Source organism: Ctenopharyngodon idella, chromosome 15, assembly GCF_019924925.1.
Source record: "Ctenopharyngodon idella isolate HZGC_01 chromosome 15, HZGC01, whole genome shotgun sequence".
NCBI lineage: Eukaryota > Metazoa > Chordata > Actinopteri > Cypriniformes > Xenocyprididae > Ctenopharyngodon > Ctenopharyngodon idella.
Genome location: NC_067234.1, coordinates 34,256,930 through 34,278,956, shown reverse-complemented (window position 1 = coordinate 34,278,956; position 22,027 = coordinate 34,256,930). Strand labels below are relative to the sequence as shown.

At 38.0% G+C, this 22,027-nt stretch overlaps 1 protein-coding gene across 40 annotated transcripts in view; it reads left to right on the top strand.

Annotated features, from left to right (window-relative positions):
* LOC127495722 (zinc finger protein 420-like) overlaps positions 1-22,027 on the top strand; it is a 137,129-nt gene that overhangs the window by 87,207 nt on the left and 27,895 nt on the right. For 10 of the 40 annotated variants that reach the window (XM_051862840.1, XM_051862844.1, XM_051862827.1 and 7 more), the window contains one exon: positions 5,614-5,731. The exons of 9 other annotated variants lie outside the window; for them this stretch is intronic. In XM_051862840.1, coding sequence (XP_051718800.1) covers positions 5,647-5,731 — 85 coding nt within the window. In that variant the 5' untranslated portion in view covers positions 5,614-5,646. Of the gene's footprint in view, positions 1-5; positions 1,277-2,095; positions 2,140-5,482; positions 5,732-6,906; positions 8,689-10,759; positions 11,009-12,184; positions 12,516-22,027 lie in introns of those variants that run through there. 21 more of the 40 variants (XM_051862817.1, XM_051862823.1, XM_051862814.1 and 18 more) reach the window with 12 other exon arrangements.

Below are 22,027 nucleotides of genomic sequence, written 5' to 3'. Positions count from 1 at the left end.
TATGTAGCGCTGTGATTTTAATTGAATTATGTTGTAAAACGGACCAACTGGAGAGTTTGTTCAATAACTATAGAGAACCGCAAACTGCTAGTCTGATTTTAGAAGTGAAGTAAAAGACGAGAGTGAAGAACAATGAAATTATACATTAAATAGTACAAATAAACGCGTTACGGACAAGAACAATAATTAAGAATCAAGGCAAAAACAGTCAAAAAAAGGTGAAGGTTGAATTTATAGATTAAGTTATTACAAGTTTAACTGGTACAAACATGTATTACATTACATTGTATGGATTGTGCCTTCTGTGTCGATGCAGGTTTACTCGTGCCATTAATGTAATTGTTCACAAGGTGGGAGTGTTTAGCAAGAGATCCGTGATGGTGATATTCTGCTAAATAGTTCAAACACAATTTAACCCACAGCATGCGCATCTCAACATTATCCTACTTTATGATACAGAATAAGAAAAAAAGATACATTTTTTTGCTTTATAACTTCTTTATAAAGCAGTATATGATGACCCAAACATACAGGACCTTTATTATAGAATTCAGAGAAAGTGGCAGATGGCAACAGTTTCCTAGGTAGGATTAGTTAATAAAATATTTAGTGTGAGGCTTAGCATATGTGCATTTGCATGCAGATTTCAGATATCTATAAAGTAACTTTTGACTAGTAAGAATTACTAAGAACGATATTAAAAGAGGTCATTTACATGATTAGTGCAGATCTGAAGAGTTTTTATTTAAATGTATATCTGAAGGGAAATTACTTCATAAAAGTTTTGATGGCATCTTCTTTTCACTTTCCTCAGTTTGATGCCTAATAAAGTAGTGTTTATAAGTGCAGTGCCCAGGTGAAAAAAAGTACATATTCTATAATGGATTTTAAGGTGCCATAGAATTGAAAATTGTATTTACCTTGGCATAGTTGAATAATAAGAGTTCTGTACATGGTAATGACATACAGTGAGTCTCAAACACCATTGTTTCCTCCTTCATGTGTAAATCTCGTGCGTGCAAAAGACCACGGAACAAAGGGCGAATCCCAACATAACACCGACTGTTACGTAACAGTCGGGATCATTATTATTTACGCCCCCAAAATTTGCATATACTAGCCCATGTTCTAGGCAGGCAAGGCAGTGTTAACATCGTGGAGCTGCACAGCCGAATCATCAGACGTTCTGCAGGTATTGTGAAGCAAGCAAGGAAGCATGCAAGGACAATAGCGAAAATGGCAGATGGATCTATAATAACTGTTCATGATCCATGAGGTCATGATATATTTAGTGATATTTGTAAATTGTCTTTCTAAATGTTTCGTTAGCATGTTGCTAACGTACTTTTAAATGTGGTTACTGTTTCTTACTGTATTCACAGAGACCAGATCCATGTCGTTATTTTCATTTTTAACCTGAAAACGCTTGCAGTCCATATAATTCATAAATGCATCTTCATTCTTATTGAGTCTCTCAACAGTGTGTAGCTTTAGCCCCATTAGCCGTGCAGCACGCTATCAAACTCATTCAGTCCTGACATAACATCACATGAAATACTGAGGTGAAGTACATTGTATTTAGCATTTTAAGGTAAAGACGATGACATCAGATGAATGATTCTGTTTAGCAAAGTTTCCAGCAAGAGTTTCCTGCCAGTTCCTGTTCTCTTTATTGTATATCTAATGAGTCAGATTACTGAGATTCTCACCGTTTGTCGTTAATGGCTCTTGGAGCCCCTGTCCCATTCTTTGAATAGTTATGCTGATTGGATTAGGACTTGCGACACTCTAGAGTCTGGGGCGGGTTCCTATACCTGGATACTTCATTTGCATGCTTTGTTTAAGGTGGTCTCCCAGGTGCTTTGTCTCTATCCCTAAGCACTGCCCCCTAAAATGTATATAAACTACAATGTACACTGCCTTAGTTGGACTTGATGACTGCAGCAACCAACAGCATGTGTTCTCAATAAAGAATCCTGTTGAAGATACATCCAAGTCTCCTGGTCTTCTCTTCTGAGATTTCCAACATAATGGTCCATTTTGAGAGTTATATTTCCTGTGTCAACTTATGTATTGTTTATGCAATGTATTACAGAGTCACGAGCTTGGGGGCGAGCATAAGTTCATTTGCATTTAAAGGTACATCGCTAAATCAGTGCATTTTTCTCCCACCCCAAAATAGGCAGTTAAAACATGGTATAATAAAAAAATCTATGGGTTATTTTGAGCTGAAACTTTAAAGACACATTCTATGGCACCTTTAAAGTGCTCTAGTTTCGTGCACTAATTTTGTTCTTAATATACAAAAAATTCTTCTTTAGTGCTTAAGATAATCTTAAGAACATCTTAAGTGTACTCAACTGTGCTATTTTGAGACACCATGAAACATGAACTAAAATGTCTTTAATATACTATCTCTGTATTTGAAAAATTTATTTAGAGACCACTTATAGTACAAGTGGTAACTAAATATATTTTTTAAAGAGATAGAGATAGTATATTAACCCTTTCATGCATGAATTATTAAATCATAAAGTAAGATTTTTTTTAATGTTTGTTTTTATTTTTAAACAAGTGAAAAATCATGCCAATAACTTTTTTTCCTAATATATTTTATTTTGAGGGAGTTACATATCTGTCTACTGTAGTGGACCCATGCATCAACGGTTTAAAAAGTGATTCAATAGAACTAAAAAAAATTAAAACATGAATGTTTTTAAAACATTTACTAAGAGCAAATGTATGAATACAAATTATAAGACTTCAGATGCAAAGGCCTCTAAGTCATCTGACATTTTTCTTTGAAATTAACTGATCAGACTCCTATGTAGGGTAAGTGTACCCATTAAGCCCACTAAAATCTAAGTTTAGGTGTTTTTCATAGATATTGACATAAATAAAACATAAACAAAAATAATTTGTTAAAATGCAAGATTTCTCTCTCATTTAAAAATGTATTAATTAGTTGATGTACATTTTAGAATATAAAATTAAGAAATTTTATGAATAAAGTCAGAAGTCTGGCATGGGCTTAATTGGTACTTTGGCACCATTTAAGCCCACATCATGATTGATTCACAAAATATAAAATGTTTTGATTTTAAAGAAATAAAACTTCTGTGACAGGGAAGTATTTTAAAAATGTTTAACTAATGTTTGATTAGAGTCCTTGGTGGGATGGGTAGGTGTTAGTGGCTGGGGGTCCAGGCGGGTGGTCTGCAGCCTTAAATTGGCTTGACTCTGGAGCTGTAGATGGAGTCAAGCTGCATAAGGAACTTAAGGACAAAATGCTTCATCTCAATTGAATTAATGTGTGTAATTTGTAGGCCCATCTAAATGTAGTTGTAAATTAAGGTAGTAAGTAAGTTAAGGTAAAAGGTTAGCAAGGTAAAAGTACACAAAGAAATGTAATCATTAAACACTTTTACTTAGAAAATTGATCAAAGTTTGTAATTAGAGGCAATCCTCATTGAAACACATAAGGTGGGCTTAAATGGTTCCACAGTGAGTAATGATGAAAAAAGACAATGTTTTCCTTTAAAAATATAAGATAGGTTTACAAAGATATGCATGGAGCTTAAATATAATGTGGACTAAGCATTATAGTAATTTTCATTGTGCTCACAATGAGAAATGTTCAGATTTTTTCATTCAAGTTTAGCTTGTGTTGGCTATAGTTTGCGTCCGTTTTGTGGCGCTGCTCCATTTAAGCCCATCTTTAAAAAAAACAAAAAAGTTAATTTATGAAAATAATTTGCCCTACAAAACAATTTATGATGTATTTATTTGTAAAGTAATGTTAAATGAATCACAAAACATTAGTGTTTGTAGTTCACATGCTTAATTCTTTGGTAGTCTTATCTTTCAGTAAGGCTAATGCTTTGACATTGAGATTAGCTTTGTGTGCAAGCTAATAAAACTCATCTTTCCCTTTAAAGGAAAATTATATAAAATAATGAAGTACTATTTGTTCACACACAAAAAAACAATACATTTATCTCTTATTTGATATAATATCAATGTACTTGCCAAAGAAATGGCTGAAAACCCCCAAAGTTTTTGGGTGTGTTTGTGTGGGGTCCCCTGAGACAGCATGCACATGAGTGGGGCTAACTCAACGTTGACAAATGTGATTGGTATGAAATATTAAATGTCAGGGAAGTAACAAATCGCTGGATTTGCTAGAGTAATGAGCAGTATAAAATATGATTTGCTCTTTTTTTTTTTTTTTTTGACTTCAAAGTTGAAAGTGGGCTTAAAGCGTACATGGGCTTAATGGGTACACTTACCCTATAGGTTTCTATATAAGTACCAGTACTTCTGAATGGGATGAGGCTGGGATTTAGCGGGTTTGATGTGAAAGTATTTGATGAATGTTTAGTATGTGTGGAGAGCATTCGCTCAATATCATTATCTCATTTTTGACAGATGTGGCTTTTAGAGGCTTTTGCAGAAGTCTTGGAATGTTAAATAACAATAGAGAGGATATTTGAAAAAACATAACATTGTCTCAACTCATTTTATTACTTTAAAAATGGCCAACTTTTATTTAAAACTATTAAAACCAGTATTATATATGAGTACAAATAAACACAGAAGCACACACACCCTTGAATGCAATAATGCACACATATCCCTCTCCTCGCACATGCCCACACTTTTAAATAAATATAGACTGTATAGGCCTAAGCATTGAAATAAATGATCAAATCTGAAGACTATATAATAATGCTGTTTAATAAAACTATTCAAGTGTAAATTATATCATACAAATAAGGAGGAGCCCAACAGGCTTTGGGTATTCACCGCTTTGTGGTTGGGACATGGTACTACAACCTAAATGGTTCAAAATGGCTTCCAAATATCTGTCCACTGTAGTCCACATATTTCATGGTGTCTCAAAATAGCACAGTTGAGTACACTTAGATGTTCTTAAGAAGTACTAAAGAAGATTTTTTTTGTATATTAATTACAAAACTAGTGTGTGAAAATAGAGCACTTTAAGTACATTATAAAAGTGTACTTTTTTTCACCTGGGCGCTTTTTGTGTTCAGGGGTAACCGCTGTATTTCTGCTTTTCCATAAGCTATTGTCACATTGTCGAACTATTCAGGATCATTTTTGCCTGCATATCTTGAAATGTCCATCCTTGACTGGAGAACATTATAATAAAACATATAATTCATTTATAATGTTAAAATCGTGTTTTATGTTGATGAGTGTAATTGTGTTCTTCTGAATCATCTTTGCAAAGATGTTTCTAGAAACAAACTATTGCACCTGTTCTAGAAGTGGTCAAATGAGCAACAGAAAAACTGTGAGAATACATAGGGGTGAGACATTTAGCTCACGAGACAAGACATGAGGTTTGGTTCACGAGAACGAGACAGTATTTTTAGGAAATCCTCAATGACAAAATTCTTGACAGGAAAAATAGTGCATTTACTAAATAGTGCATTTACTAGGTCTTTGATTTTTCCAGATGTGGTCCTGTGGGTGTCAGTATCACACAGTGATCACAGTTCATACCTGCAGTGAAGCTCCTCCCACAACAATTCACCAATAAATACTGGGAATATTCACATCATCCTACAAGAGAAGGACAAACTCCAGGTGTAGCAGCTGAAATCTGTGTGACTGTTAAAGATGGAGTTTATTAAAGAGGAGATTGAAGACACGAGTATTTCAGAACCATCCAGAATAAAACATGAAGATACTGAGGAACAAATAGGTTGGTGTCCATTCTTGATTCTTCATTGTTGACTGCTGAGAAACCTTAAAGTCCCCCTGTGGTGAAAATCAAGTTTTTAATGTTGTTTATATGTCTATGTGGTGGTTTTATTGTGCCTTAAGACAAACCATGTGCAAATTCATTAGTCAACACCATTGCAGAGTATTTTCTCCTTAAAACTGCAGTGAACCAACACAGTTTAAAATCACCCGTTCTCTACATCTCAAACATGTTGTAACCAATCCCATCAATGTGCAGGTGGACTTTAGCATATCATTAATGATGCTGTGAAGCAGGGGGTCTCAAGAGAAGCCAGGTTATCCTGGTATGTTTTTCCGTTGTATGAAAAATTGGGTACATTTAGCAATATAGCAGGTGAATTGTGTATATGATATAATTTACTATGTTATGATGAACTATATGTCTTTCTGCACTGACATCTTGAGTTATTCAAACATTTCTAAGGATGCTGATAACTAGAAGGCAGTGTTCATCAGATGGATTGCCTGAGGGAAGAAACTGTTCCTGTGTCTGGTCGTTCTGGTGCTCAGAGCTCTGTAGCGTCGACCAGATGGCAACAGTTCAAGGACATAATTACTGTTATGTCCTTGATAATGTTATGTCCAGTTCACATAATTACTGTTATGTGTCGGAAATAGAGAGCAATACTGAATCAGTCTCCAGTTCAAACATATATGGCTGAATTAAGCCAGTATTTCGACTTGTCATCGTGTAGCGTTTACTACAGTAAAGTTGACCATGCGGATCAGGTATTCCTAGCTCGTGTGATTTACATATACTAAATGAAGCAAGGGTGTAGAGTTACATTCAGGCTATTTTGAGGCATGAAAATTTATTTTCACAAGAATTTTTTTTAAAATATGTAATCTTGGTGATCAAAGATGAGTTTTAAGGGATAAAATTATTGACTACAGGGGGACTTTAAGGTAACAAAGCTTCAGTTCACCAGAATTGGTGGCTGTGAACTAATGAGCAAAATAGAGACAATAAGTTAAACAAAAAATGCATCTAAATGCTTATAGTCTAGAATAGCTGTTATCATCCACATTTTAATTAACAAGAAAATAACTAACACATCAAAAATCTGATACTTGATACTCTGTTGCTTTCTTCTGTTATATCAGAGATTTAATCACATAATATTTTCATTTTAGACTGGATGGAGATGAAACCACAAAAACATGAACTGAATGAAGAAGTCGAGGAAAAGCAGAGCATCAAAACCCAAAGAACAAAAGATAATAAGCCGCACACCTGCTCTCAGTGTGGAAAGAGTTTCAATCGCAAAGAAAACCTAAAGACACACATGAGAGTTCACACTGGAGAAAAACCGTATACATGCACTCAGTGTGGAAAGAGTTTTTATCAAGCATCAAGTCTCAGTAATCATCTGCAGGTTCACTCTGGAGAAAAACAGTGCAATCAGTGTGGTAAAGATTTTCATTCATCACCACACCTAAAACAACACCTAAAAGTTCATTCAGATGAGAAGCCTTCTGTATGTTCTTTCTATGGAAAGAGTTTTTCAGGGCTTTATAGTTTTAAACAGCACCAGAAAATACATAATGAAGTGAAAGATCATGTGTGTTTTGAATGTGGAAAGAGCTTTACTAGAGCTGACTGTCTGAAACTGCACCAAAGAATTCATACTGGAGAAAAACCTTACAAGTGCTCATATTGTGACAAGAGTTTCACTGATTCAGGATCCCTGAAATCTCATGAGCGAGTTCATACTGGAGAGAAGCCGTACCACTGTACTCAGTGTGGAAGGAGTTTTACTCATACATCAGCCCTCAGAATTCATCTGCGCATTCACTCTGGAGAAAAGCCATTTAACTGTGATCAGTGTGATAAAAAGTTTATTTCATCATCACATTTAAAAAAACACCTAAACATTCATTTAGATGAGAGACCTTATGTGTGTTCTCTATGTGGAAAGGGTTTTTCATGGCTGAACAATTTTCAAAAGCACCAGAAAACACATAATGAAGTGAGAGATCATGTGTGTTGTGACTGTGGGAAGAGCTTTACTAGAGCTGACTGTCTGAAACGGCACCAAAGAATTCATACTGGAGAAAAACCTTACAAGTGCTCATATTGTGACAAGAGTTTCACTGATTTAGGATCCCTGAAATCACATGAGCGAGTTCATACTGGAGAGAAGCCGTACCACTGTACTCAGTGTGGGAAAAGTTTTTCTCGTACATCAGATCTCAGACATCATCAGCGCATTCACTCTGGAGAAAAGCCATTTAACTGTGATCAGTGTGATAGAAAGTTTATTTCATCATCACATTTAAAAAAACACCTAAATGTTCATTTAGATGAGAAGCCTTATGTGTGTTCTCTCTGTGGAAAGGGTTTTTCATGGCTGAACAATTTTCAACAGCACCAGAAAACACATAATGAAGTGAAAGATCATGTGTGTTGTTATTGTGGGAAGAGCTTTAATAGAGCTGGCAATCTGAAACAGCACCAAAGAATTCATACTGGAGAAAAACCTTACAAGTGCTCATATTGTGACAAGAGTTTCAATCATTCTGGATCCCTGAAATCACATGAGCGAGTTCATACTGTAGAGAAGCCGCACCACTGTACTTAATGCACTCGTGTGAAAATATGTTGCAAGTGAGCAACATTTGTTTTCATATTAAATGCAATCAAGTAAATAGTGTGAGATAAAATTTGGAGTTTGTCCTAAAAGCACACTATCTTTTTGCCATATTGGTATAAAAAAAAAAAAATACTTGGGAAAACTTTTAAGACTTAAAAGTTAAAGCTTTACCAGTCCACAACTCTATAAAGCCATTGTTGTGGTTTATTTCTGTTAGGATGGATTGTGTGTAAATAGGTCTTTCTTGAATTGGATAACTAAATTGTGTACTAAATTGTCTTCTGATAGTACTTATAATTTGAGAAATAAAACAGAAACAACATCTTGTCTGGTGCGTGTTTGTTTTGACAACTTGTTTTATCGTTAATATTTTTCTCCTTCCCCCCTTTTTTCTTTTACATGATGCTACCATCCTGTTGAAATGGTTAGAAGGAAATGAAGGAAATACTAAAGTGTGGGATTACAAAATTAAGAATCTGTTTTAGATCTGCTGATCCTGCATCCTGACGTAACATCACATGACAAACTAAGGTGAAGTACATTGTATTTATCATTTTACAGGGTTAGTTCACCAAAAAAATGAAAATTCTGTTATTTATTACTCACCCTCATGTCGTTCCAAAACTGTAAGACCTTCATTCATCTTCGGAACACAAATGAAGATCTTTTTGATGAAATCCGAGAGCTCTCTGACTCGTCCATAGACAGCAATTTAACCACCACTTTCAAGGTCCAGAGAGGTACTAAAGACATCATTAAAATAATCCACGTGACTACAGTGGTTCAACCTTAAAGGCTATCCACCTTATTCCTACACCACATGAGGCTTTGCGCGAATTATGGGTGTAACTTCCGTTAAGCTGTAAACAGTCAGTGAAAGGCTCGCTCTATGAACACAATAATACGTTTTATTTTTAAACTGGGTACAACAAGATGACATTATTCTACTCACCCTTCAACCAATGGACATTAAAAGGACATTTAAAAGTGTAAAAGCATCAACAAGGTACTTTCAGCAGGCCATGAAAAAGCGCGATTCTTTCCACAGCAATAACGGACGGGTTAAATACAACTATAATGATATTTATCTGTATAATGTAATATACGTTGCCTTAATAAAAAATGTTCATGAACTTCAGCATTGCGTGACACTATTTCAAAGTGATTTCCATCATTTTTACAGATAATAAATTGTATTTACCTGTGAAAACAAACCTGGAAAGAGACGTGAGGCTTTGAGGAGAAAAACGATATTGTTCGTGCATTCCAGTGAATTATTAATGGGATATATCGTAAATTATATCGGGAGAACAGACCACAAATGTGCAGTATATGTTGTCCTTTTTCATACTATTACAGCGGTATGCAAAGGGACAAAAGAAAATAATCACGAGGATAGAAATCAGCGACTGAAAAGAGCTTGTGCCATAGATGTTCTTGTTATAAACGTTACGTTAAAATACCAAGTGTTACATTATTCTCGTGATGCCTGAAAATAAAACATGAAAGAAAAATTGACAGCTCATTCAGTCAAACTGACGGATAAGTTTTATTTGTAGGGCAACCTTATGATTTGAAACGATTCGTTTCAGTCTTTTTAAATGGAAGTTCCCCAAACCGGAAGTGCAACCCATAATTCAAAACGCAGTAGGCTAGTCAGGAATAAGATTTTTAATAAAGCATAAAAATACCCCAATTTGTTTACAGATATTTAGGAAACATGCTAAGTTCACCTACTTGTTTCTCAGAAAAACAATGCTACAGCCAGATATTCTACTTTGAAATGTGCGTTCCGTGTCGGAATGTCTGTCTTTGTTTTGGTCTGTGCGAAACCGCGCGCTGCCAGTTTATCCAATAGTATTTCGACATCACAGGTTGCCGAGTTGGCGGAAAACACCGCGTATTGCAGCCATGGAAACCAGCAAACAAACTGGGTCAGAGAATCGCAGATTCTACCTGACCTAAAAAGCCTCTGCATCCATCTAAAAATCTCTAAGCTATTGTCACATTGTCGAACTATTCAGGATCATTTTTGCCTGCATATCTTGAAATGTCCATCCTTGACTGGAGAACATTATAATAAAACATATAATTCATTTATAATGTTAAAATCGTGTTTTATGTTGATGAGTGTAATTGTGTTCTTCTGAATCATCTTTGCAAAGATGTTTCTAGAAACAAACTATTGCACCTGTTCTAGAAGTGGTCAAATGAGCAACAGAAAAACTGTGAGAATACATAGGGGTGAGACATTTAGCTCACGAGACAAGACATGAGGTTTGGTTCACGAGAACGAGACAGTATTTTTAGGAAATCCTCAATGACAAAATTCTTGACAGGAAAAATAGTGCATTTACTAAATAGTGCATTTACTAGGTCTTTGATTTTTCCAGATGTGGTCCTGTGGGTGTCAGTATCACACAGTGATCACAGTTCATACCTGCAGTGAAGCTCCTCCCACAACAATTCACCAATAAATACTGGGAATATTCACATCATCCTACAAGAGAAGGACAAACTCCAGGTGTAGCAGCTGAAATCTGTGTGACTGTTAAAGATGGAGTTTATTAAAGAGGAGATTGAAGACACGAGTATTTCAGAACCCTCCAGAATAAAACATGAAGATACTGAGGAACAAATAGGTTGGTGTCCATTCTTGATTCTTCATTGTTGACTGCTGAGAAACCTTAAAGTCCCCCTGTGGTGAAAATCAAGTTTTTAATGTTGTTTATATGTCTATGTGGTGGTTTTATTGTGCCTTAAGACAAACCATGTGCAAATTCATTAGTCAAACCATTGCAGAGTATTTTCTCCTTAAAACTGCAGTGAACCAACACAGTTTAAAATCACCCGTTCTCTACATCTCAAACATGTTGTAACCAATCCCATCAATGTGCAGGTGGACTTTAGCATATCATTAATGATGCTGTGAAGCAGGGGGTCTCAAGAGAAGCCAGGTTATCCTGGTATGTTTTTCCGTTGTATGAAAAATTGGGTACATTTAGCAATATAGCAGGTGAATTGTGTATATGATATAATTTACTATGTTATGATGAACTATATGTCTTTCTGCACTGACATCTTGAGTTATTCAAACATTTCTAAGGATGCTGATAACTAGAAGGCAGTGTTCATCAGATGGATTGCCTGAGGGAAGAAACTGTTCCCTGTGTCTGTCGTTCTGGTGCTCAGAGCTCTGTAGCGTCGACCAGATGGCAACAGTTCAAGGACATAATTACTAGTTATGTCCTTGATAATGTTATGTCCAGTCACATAATTACTGTTATGTGTCCGGAAATAGAGAGCAATACTGAATCAGTCTCCAGTTCAAACATATATGGCTGAATTAAGCCAGTATTTCGACTTGTCATCGTTTTGTAGCGTTACTACAGTAAAGTTGACCATGCGGATCAGGTATTCCTAGCTCGTGTGATTTACATATACTAAATGAAGCAAGGGTGTGAAGGTTACATTCAGGCTATTTTGAGGCATGAAAATTTATTTTTCACAAGAATTTTTTTTAAAATTGTAATCTTGGTGATCAAAGATGAGTTTTAAGGGATAAAATTATTGACTACAGGGGACTTTAAGGTAACAAAGCTTCAGTTCACCAGAATTGGTGGCTGTGAACTAATGAGCAAAATAGAGACAATAAGTTAAACAAAAATTGCATCTAAATGCTTATAGTCTAGAATAGCTGTTATCATCCACATTTTAATTAACAAGAAAATAACTAACACATCAAGATCTGATACTTGATACTCTGTTGCTTTCTTCTGTTATATCAGAGATTTAATCACATAATTTTTTCATTTTAGACTGGATGGAGATGAAACCACAAAAACATGAACTGAATGAAGAAGTCGAGGAAAAGCAGAGCATCAAAACCCAAAGAACAAAAGATAATAAGCCGCACACCTGCTCTCAGTGTGGAAAGAGTTTCAATCGCAAAGAAAACCTAAAGACACACATGAGAGTTCACACTGGAGAAAAACCGTATACATGCACTCAGTGTGGAAAGAGTTTTTATCAAGCATCAAGTCTCAGTAATCATCTGCAGGTTCACTCTGGAGAAAAACAGTGCAATCAGTGTGGTAAAGATTTTCATTCATCACCACACCTAAAACAACACCTAAAAGTTCATTCAGATGAGAGCCTTCTGTATGTTCTTTCTATGGAAAGAGTTTTTCAGGGCTTTATAGTTTTAAACAGCACCAGAAAATACATAATGAAGTGAAAGATCATGTGTGTTTTGAATGTGGAAAGAGCTTTACTAGAGCTGACTGTCTGAAACTGCACCAAAGAATTCATACTGGAGAAAAACCTTACAAGTGCTCATATTGTGACAAGAGTTTCACTGATTCAGGATCCCTGAAATCTCATGAGCGAGTTCATACTGGAGAGAAGCCGTACCACTGTACTCAGTGTGGAAAGAGTTTTACTCATCACCTCCTCAAATTCATCTGCGCATTCACTCTGGAGAAAAGCCATTTAACTGTGATCAGTGTGATAAAAAGTTTATTTCATCATCACATTTAAAAAAACACCTAAACATTCATTTAGATGAGAGACCTTATGTGTGTTCTCTATGTGGAAAGGGTTTTTCATGGCTGAACAATTTTCAAAAGCACCAGAAAACACATAATGAAGTGAGAGATCATGTGTGTTGTGACTGTGGGAAGAGCTTTACTAGAGCTGACTGTCTGAAACGGCACCAAAGAATTCATACTGGAGAAAAACCTTACAAGTGCTCATATTGTGACAAGAGTTTCACTGATTTAGGATCCCTGAAATCACATGAGCGAGTTCATACTGGAGAGAAGCCGTACCACTGTACTCAGTGTGGGAAAAGTTTTTCTCGTACATCAGATCTCAGACATCATCAGCGCATTCACTCTGGAGAAAAGCCATTTAACTGTGATCAGTGTGATAGAAAGTTTATTTCATCATCACATTTAAAAAAACACCTAAATGTTCATTTAGATGAGAAGCCTTATGTGTGTTCTCTCTGTGGAAAGGGTTTTTCATGGCTGAACAATTTTCAACAGCACCAGAAAACACATAATGAAGTGAAAGATCATGTGTGTTGTTATTGTGGGAAGAGCTTTAATAGAGCTGGCAATCTGAAACAGCACCAAAGAATTCATACTGGAGAAAAACCTTACAAGTGCTCATATTGTGACAAGAGTTTCAATCATTCTGGATCCCTGAAATCACATGAGCGAGTTCATACTGTAGAGAAGCCGCACCACTGTACTTAATGCACTCGTGTGAAAATATGTTGCAAGTGAGCAACATTTGTTTTCATATTAAATGCAATCAAGTAAATAGTGTGAGATAAAATTTGGAGTTTGTCCTAAAAGCACACTATCTTTTTGCCATATTGGTATAAAAAAAAAAAAATACTTGGGAAAACTTTTAAGACTTAAAAGTTAAAGCTTTACCAGTCCACAACTCTATAAAGCCATTGTTGTGGTTTATTTCTGTTAGGATGGATTGTGTGTAAATAGGTCTTTCTTGAATTGGATAACTAAATTGTGTACTAAATTGTCTTCTGATAGTACTTATAATTTGAGAAATAAAACAGAAACAACATCTTGTCTGGTGCGTGTTTGTTTTGACAACTTGTTTTATCGTTAATATTTTTCTCCTTCCCCCCTTTTTTCTTTTACATGATGCTACCATCCTGTTGAAATGGTTAGAAGGAAATGAAGGAAATACTAAAGTGTGGGATTACAAAATTAAGAATCTGTTTTAGATCTGCTGATCCTGCATCCTGACGTAACATCACATGACAAACTAAGGTGAAGTACATTGTATTTATCATTTTACAGGGTTAGTTCACCAAAAAAATGAAAATTCTGTTATTTATTACTCACCCTCATGTCGTTCCAAAACTGTAAGACCTTCATTCATCTTCGGAACACAAATGAAGATCTTTTTGATGAAATCCGAGAGCTCTCTGACTCGTCCATAGACAGCAATTTAACCACCACTTTCAAGGTCCAGAGAGGTACTAAAGACATCATTAAAATAATCCACGTGACTACAGTGGTTCAACCTTAAAGGCTATCCACCTTATTCCTACACCACATGAGGCTTTGCGCGAATTATGGGTGTAACTTCCGTTAAGCTGTAAACAGTCAGTGAAAGGCTCGCTCTATGAACACAATAATACGTTTTATTTTTAAACTGGGTACAACAAGATGACATTATTCTACTCACCCTTCAACCAATGGACATTAAAAGGACATTTAAAAGTGTAAAAGCATCAACGGTACTTTCAGCAGGCCATGAAAAAGCGCGATTCTTTCCACAGCAATAACGGACGGGTTAAATACAACTATAATGATATTTATCTGTATAATGTAATATACGTTGCCTTAATAAAAAATGTTCATGAACTTCAGCATTGCGTGACACTATTTCAAAGTGATTTCCATCATTTTTACAGATAATAAATTGTATTTACCTGTGAAAACAAACCTGGAAAGAGACGTGAGGCTTTGAGGAGAAAAACGATATTGTTCGTGCATTCCAGTGAATTATTAATGGGATATATCGTAAATTATATCGGGAGAACAGACCACAAATGTGCAGTATATGTTGTCCTTTTTCATACTATTATAGCGGTATGCAAAGGGACAAAAGAAAATAATCACGAGGATAGAAATCAGCGACTGAAAAGAGCTTGTGCCATAGATGTTCTTGTTATAACATGTTACGTTAAAATACCAAGTGTTACATTATTCTCGTGATGTCTGAAAATAAAACATGAAAGAAAAATTGACAGCTCATTCAGTCAAACTGACGGATAAGCTTTATTTGTAGGGCAACCTTATGATTTGAAACGATTCGTTTCAGTCTTTTTAAATGGAAGTTCCCCAAACCGGAAGTGCAACCCATAATTCAAAACGCAGTAGGCTAGTCAAATAAGATTTTAATAAAGCATAAAAATACCCCAATTTGTTTACAGATATTTAGGAAACATGCTAAGTTCACCTACTTGTTTCTCAGAAAAACAATGCTACAGCCAGATATTCTACTTTGAAATGTGCGTTCCGTGTCGGAATGTCTGTCTTTGTTTTGGTCTGTGCGAAACCGCGCGCTGCCAGTTTATCCAATAGTATTTCGACATCACAGGTTGCGAGTTGGCGGAAAACACCGCGTATTGCAGCCATGGAAACCAGCAAACAAACTGGGTCAGAGAATCGCAGATTCTACCAGACCTAAAAAGCCTCTGCATCCATCTAAAAATCTCTATGAATGACAGCATATTAAAACACACATAAATCAACTCATCAGCTTACAGTGTGTAAGTCTCCTCAGCTTTCATTGTCAATTGCGCTCCCTCTTGGTGCGTGTCCTCAAGCTGGCCACCCGCGTCTTTGAAGGAGGGGGTGGGGCACACAATATTTTGAATTTGGACTGCAGTACCTATTTCGACCACTGGGTGTCATTCCTACATAAAGCCTCTTTAATGTTATGAAGCGACGATAATAATTTTTTTTCGCAAAAACAAAACAAAAATAATGACAATTTTTCCTCTTCCCCGTCAGTTTCGTACCCAGTTGATGCAGTGAACGCAGTTCAGCTCTTCCGTGTTATAGTCCGAGCGCAGACTCTTTATTGGCCGGTTCCTCGGTCAGCTTCACACGCATGCGTCATGTGAACAGCATCAGCCAATACCGAGCTGGCAATCTGATGTAGAACCTGGAAACGCTGAACGTAACCAACGTAAGAGAATGACACAAAAGAGAGGATATTGTTGAATAAAGTCGTTATTTTTGTTTTGTTTTTACGTACAAAAGTATTCTCGTCGCTTCATAAATTAAGGTTCAACCACTGCAGTCATGTGGACTATTTTAACAATATCTTAGTACCTTTCTGGACCTTGAAAGTGGTGGTTAAATTGCTGTCTATGGACGAGTCAGTGTGTTCCGAAGATGAACGAACGTGTTTTGAACGACATGAGGGTGAGAAATTGATGACAGAATTTTCATTTTTGGGTGAACTAACCCTTTAATAAAGGTAGTCAGGTAAAATTTATGTGGGTTCTAGCACATGTAGAAAGGAAGGACAGAGAGGAGAAGGGAGACAGTTATATCAAATTCAAAGAAATGTTAAAGGAGATAGGGTGGGAAGTGGGAAGAAATATTGATGAAGAGGTTAAGGTTGGGACATTGTACACTAAATAAACCTCTTAGGATGACAGGAAAATGTCAGACAGGATTGTGTGAGGGATGTCAAGAAGAGGAATCAGTAAAGCATATAATCATGACTTGTAGGAAACAGAGAGGTGATGAGAGAGCTGAGGGAGATAGAGATGCAGATGGGGCACAGATCAGAGTGGCCTACTGATTACTTTTTTTTTTTTTTTAAAGAGAATCAGGGGTTTTCAATAGGATTTGTATTATATTAGTGGAATGTAAGGGAGGTATTATTATAATAGTAGTGTATAGCAGAACAAAGTTAGTATTTTGGAGAGTTAAATATAGTTTAAGGAGGTGGGGGAAGTTTGTGTGTGTGAGTGAGTGAGTGTGAGTGAGAGAGTGTAGACCAGGGGTGTCCAACCCTGTTCCTGGAGATCTACCTACCTGCAAAGTTTAGCTCCAACCCTGAAAACACACCTGAATCAGCTAATTAAGATCTTCAGGAGCACTTGATAATTGAGCAGGTGTGTTGAGCAGGGCTGGAGCTGAACTCTGCAGGAAGGTAGATCTCCAGGAATAGGGTTGGGCTGTAGTAGACTGTTAAACTTATTATCTGATCCAGACTCCAGAGCAGAAGGTGGCGGTAATGCACAATAAGCTGGATGCTAACAGTCATAAAACAAGAAAGAAGAAACAGAGCTTTTGTTGCTTTTGTTGTCACGGAGAAAAAGCTGTCGATTAATTACTTATTAGCCTAAATAACATCTGATGCATTCATATGTGGTAAAAGGTCTCCTGCATGACAGGTATGTAGCGCTGTGATTTTAATTCAATCATGTTGCAAAACTGGAGTGTACTGTGAAAAAGTTGGTCTGACGTTGGATATTCTATAGATATTAAAAAAAAATTTCAATAAATTCTTAAGTAAATAATTATAATTGTGAAAAAACCTTATTTGAAAGTATTGAATGTAGAACTGAACACACATCGCGGTTTGTTTTAATCCTCTACATTAGACACATCATTAAAAACTAACTGCTCTTTTGTTTCATTTGGGAAACACTGCCATTTAAATGCCACACTGATTTACCAAATACCTTCGCTCAGTTATCATGTGTGAAAACACTTACACATAATTTGTTAACTTGATTTAACTATGTTTTGAGAAAGAAAGAAATATTTTTTAGCCCCTTGCATTTCTGTTTATACTGTAAATATACCTAATTTGATCACTTAGAAATCAGAACTCAATATTTTGAAGCATTTTTAAAAATATTTTATAGGGTAACAATTATTTTGTCATAATTGTAATAATCATAATAATTTTATAGTTTTAATAATAGTTTTGAATTAAGTGTTTGCTTTTGCAAGCGCCGGTGTGGTGTTTTGCCTGTTGTGTGCGTGTTTTGTGAATTTGTTTGTAGAAATGGAGCCATAGTTTCAGAAATTGTAAGCAATTTAAAAAAACAATAACTGTACAATAACATCATCTCCTACTGATTCATAGGGTGTCTTTCTATAAAATATTTGATATTGGTTTTGTCATGTTACTGATTCCTAGAAACCAAATCAAATCACCTTTATTTCTTAATGTCAAAGCAGCTTCACAGTAATAGCGAGAATAATAATGTTAATATCAAAGTTTCTCAGTTATGAATTCAGCTGTTAAAGCAGCTCTAAAAAGACAATAGAGTCATTATTCAACTCAGTTTGTTTCAATATTAATTTAATTTAGTTCAGTAAGAGTCAATACCTGTTTCCATCACCCTGTTTTCATGCACATTTTCAAGTATCGCATCAGAAAACGAGTGATGGGAAACACCAAATTTTGAGATAGAAAATGGCATGAATTTTAATGAATTTGTTCAAAGTTTGAATGTAAAATCAAAACAACCGCTATATGTTCCTCTAGGGGGCGGTGTACAGCACACGCTTTGGGGGGCTTTGCAAACTTTTTCTTGATTCTTGACTACCAATAGCATTAGTTAAATAAATGTATGTATTTTCTTCACATTTCAGCAGCATGTGCTGGTATTTAGTTTTCTGAATTGAGATGTATTTTACATAAAATATATTAGCACATTTAAATCTCAATAACATGTTTTTCAGCATCACTTATGGTAGTAAATTCAACTGAAAGTACTTCTTTAGTATCTTGTATTAAGACGCACTCTTTGGATTTGGGATTGAATTGTACCCATATGTAATATTACATGTTAAGAATCCGTTCAACAGTGCTCAAAATGCTAGAGGGAAATGCTAGTATCGTCACATTTTTTAAGTTTCAGTATCGACTTGGTACTGAATCAGTACTTTTGACAACACTAGTGTCTATGTTGCAAAGTTCATCAGCTGGGAAAATGCTCATTCAACAATAAAGCAGCACTATTCAGTTCAGTTCAGTTTTGATTCAGTAAATTGAAGAGTGCAGTATTACTGCCCCCTAGAGGAACATATTGCAGTTTTGAGTTTGAAATTCAAGCTTTTTATAATTTCATTTCAAATTCATAGTTTTCGATTTTAACTTTAAAGGGTGTGTCTTGTTATTTGGACCTAAAAGAACATTTAGATGTTGATTTTATTGATATTGATATTGATAGTGATAGAAATGCATAAACTTTACATAAATGTATTGGCACGTTTAAATCTCAATAGCATTTTTTCTGCATTACTTATGACAACCCTTTGGCTTTGGGATTGAACTGTACACATATAATATTACGTGTTTAATCCAAAATGTAAGTTATTATTAATAACACTGTTATTACTGGCACTTTTAATCTTTATGCTATGTAAAATTTAAAGTTCCCTTTCGATACTACACTCCGTACTGCGTCGTCTGCCGTTTAGGCAAGACGCAACGGGGGAAACTCCTGTTTTCACTGATTCTGAAGCCTTTTTTAATCAGTCAGTGAAACTGCACGGCCATTGGTTCGTGGAGTTTAAGTAAACGAACCCAATGACGAGCGAGCCCGCTCGAGCCCACCTAAATGGGCGGGGTCTCGGGCTATATAAGCGGCCGTCTCGCCTTGGCAAACTGATTCATTCTCCTTCAGCAACGCAGATCACATCTCTTCGTTGATCACGAGACTTGAAGCCGCCTTCTTCCTGCAAGCAGCTGGAATTCGCCGCTGATCAGCTCGACGCTCTGCAGCAGCAAGATCAGCTCGCCTCTCCTCTGCTCACGGCTCTCAAGCAGCCCGCCGCTCTTGAGCAGCTTTACTTTCACTTTCAGCTCACCTCCCTGCTCGCCGCTCTCGTGCAGCCCTGATCATAGCGCCGCCTCGTCAGCAGCTGGATCAGTTTGCCGCTCTCAAACAGCCTGGTCAGCGCTTTGCACCCGAGCCACCCACAGCGCCGAGTGCGTGCTTACGGTGTTCTTCCTCTGCGGTCACAGTTGGAAGCTAAAAGAGCATTTTTTCTTGAGCAAATTTCCTGCACCGTTATTTCAAATGTCATGCCACGATTGTGGCACGTGCAGAGCCCCTCGTCTCCAGGATCCTCCCCAGTGGGCAGCAACCTATTTTTCTGAGGTGCACGAGGAGCTCACGAAATCGTGGTGCGCCCCGTACTCTGCCTGCCTTAGCTCTTCTGCCTCTCACACTCACCTGACGGCGCAGAGCAGAAGGGATATGAAGGGATATGACAAACTACCGCCTCTGGATGAAGCTGTGGCCGCACACCTGTGTCCCATCCAAGCCGCGTCGCACCATGTCGACCCTCGCTGGACGGGCATACACCTCGGCCGGCCAAGCAGCTTCCGCCCTGCACTCAATGGCGGTGTTGCAAGTTTACCAGGCCAAACTCCTGCATGACCTGGACCGGCTTGGGCATGACTCGCCCGCCTTCAAGGAGCTGCGCTGCGCCACAGACCTGGCCCTGCGCGCCACTAAGACCAACGGCCTAGGCTATTGGGCATTTGATGGCCAGCTTGGTGGTGCTGGAGCACCACTTGTGGCTGAACTTGACAGAAATCAAAGACACGGACAAAGCCGTCTTCCTCGACTCGCCTGTCTCTCCCACTGGTCTCTTTGGCCCTGCAGTCGATGGGTTTGCTGAACACTTCACAGCTGCACAGAAGTCGTCCCAGGCCACGCGACACTTCTTACCAAAGCGCTCCAGCTCCTCCACTTCAAGCTGCTCAAAGCCTGCACCAACGCAGCAGCCTCCTAAATCTGCGCCATCCACTACTCAGCCCACACCACGGCCTGAGCACAGACAGCACTCACGCTCTGTTAGGCGCCACCCTCCTCCGAAGCGACAGGGACCCCGGCCAAAGATAGTGCTGGACCCCACGCCTCAGAAGTCGGCCTGATACCCAAACAAGGAAGAGGAAGAGGCTAAGTGCTGCTGCGGCCGGACCACCCTCCAAGATGCCTCACTCAGTTTTCCCGCCGCCCCGTTCAGTTCCGGGCGCTCGAAAAAATGTGTTTTCTGCCTGCACAGAGCCTGTTCAAATGCCCTGGCAGTGCACCGCTGTTATAGCGGACATAATAAAAAACAAACATTCTCAAAAAGAGAGCAAATTTCCTCTTCCACCCCTCATGTGCACCACAGTTCCTCACAGCGACTTGGTGCTCGAACCAATCCAGCCCCTTGCCACCCGGGCCGAGGCCTGGCAGGCCATCCCCGGAGTGTCAACTTGGGTACTAAACATAGTAAAACAAGGTTATGTACTCCAGTTCGCTCAGCGGGCCCCGTTATTCAACGGAGTGGTCCAAACCTCAGTAGAGAGCAAGGACATGCACGTCCTACACTCCGAGGTGAACACTATGCTGGCAAAAGGAGCCATAGAAATGGTTCCCCCGGCAAAGAGAGAGTCAGGCTTCTACAGCCGATACTTCCTCGTTCCCAAAAAGAATGGCAGTCTCAGACCCATCCTCAACCTCAGATGTCTGAACCAGGCCCTAATAAAGCGCTCGTTCAAAATGATCACTTTGAAACAGATCTTCTTGCAAATTCACCTAGGAGTTCTTTTTCCTGGATCTGAAGGATGCTTACTTTCACATCCAGATACCCCCCCATCACAGACGATTCTTGAGATTCGCCTTCAAAGGGGTGGCGTATCAATACACTGTCCTTCCGTTCGGGCTGTCTCTAGCTCCCCGCACTTTTACGAAGTAAAAATCTGAGGCAGATGGGCAAATGCATACTCAACTACCTCTTTGACTGGCTCGTCCTGGCCCAGTCTGAGGCGGAGCTAGTGGCACACAGATCCTTCCTCCTCAGCCACTTGAGTGCTTGGGGCTCAGGGTCAATTTTCCAAAGAGCTCTTTATCTCCCAGCCAACGTATCTCGTTCCTGGGGATTATTCTCGACTCGACCTGCATGAGGGCCGTAGTCTCGCCAGAGCGATCCCTGGCCATTCAGCAGCTCGCAGAAACTTTCACGCCCTGATCCTCTCTGCCGTTCAGAACGTTTCAGAGGATGCTAGGTCTCATGGGCTCAGCATCACCAGCCCTGCAGTTGGGCCTACTTTTTGTATGCGCCCACTACAGTTCTGGCTGA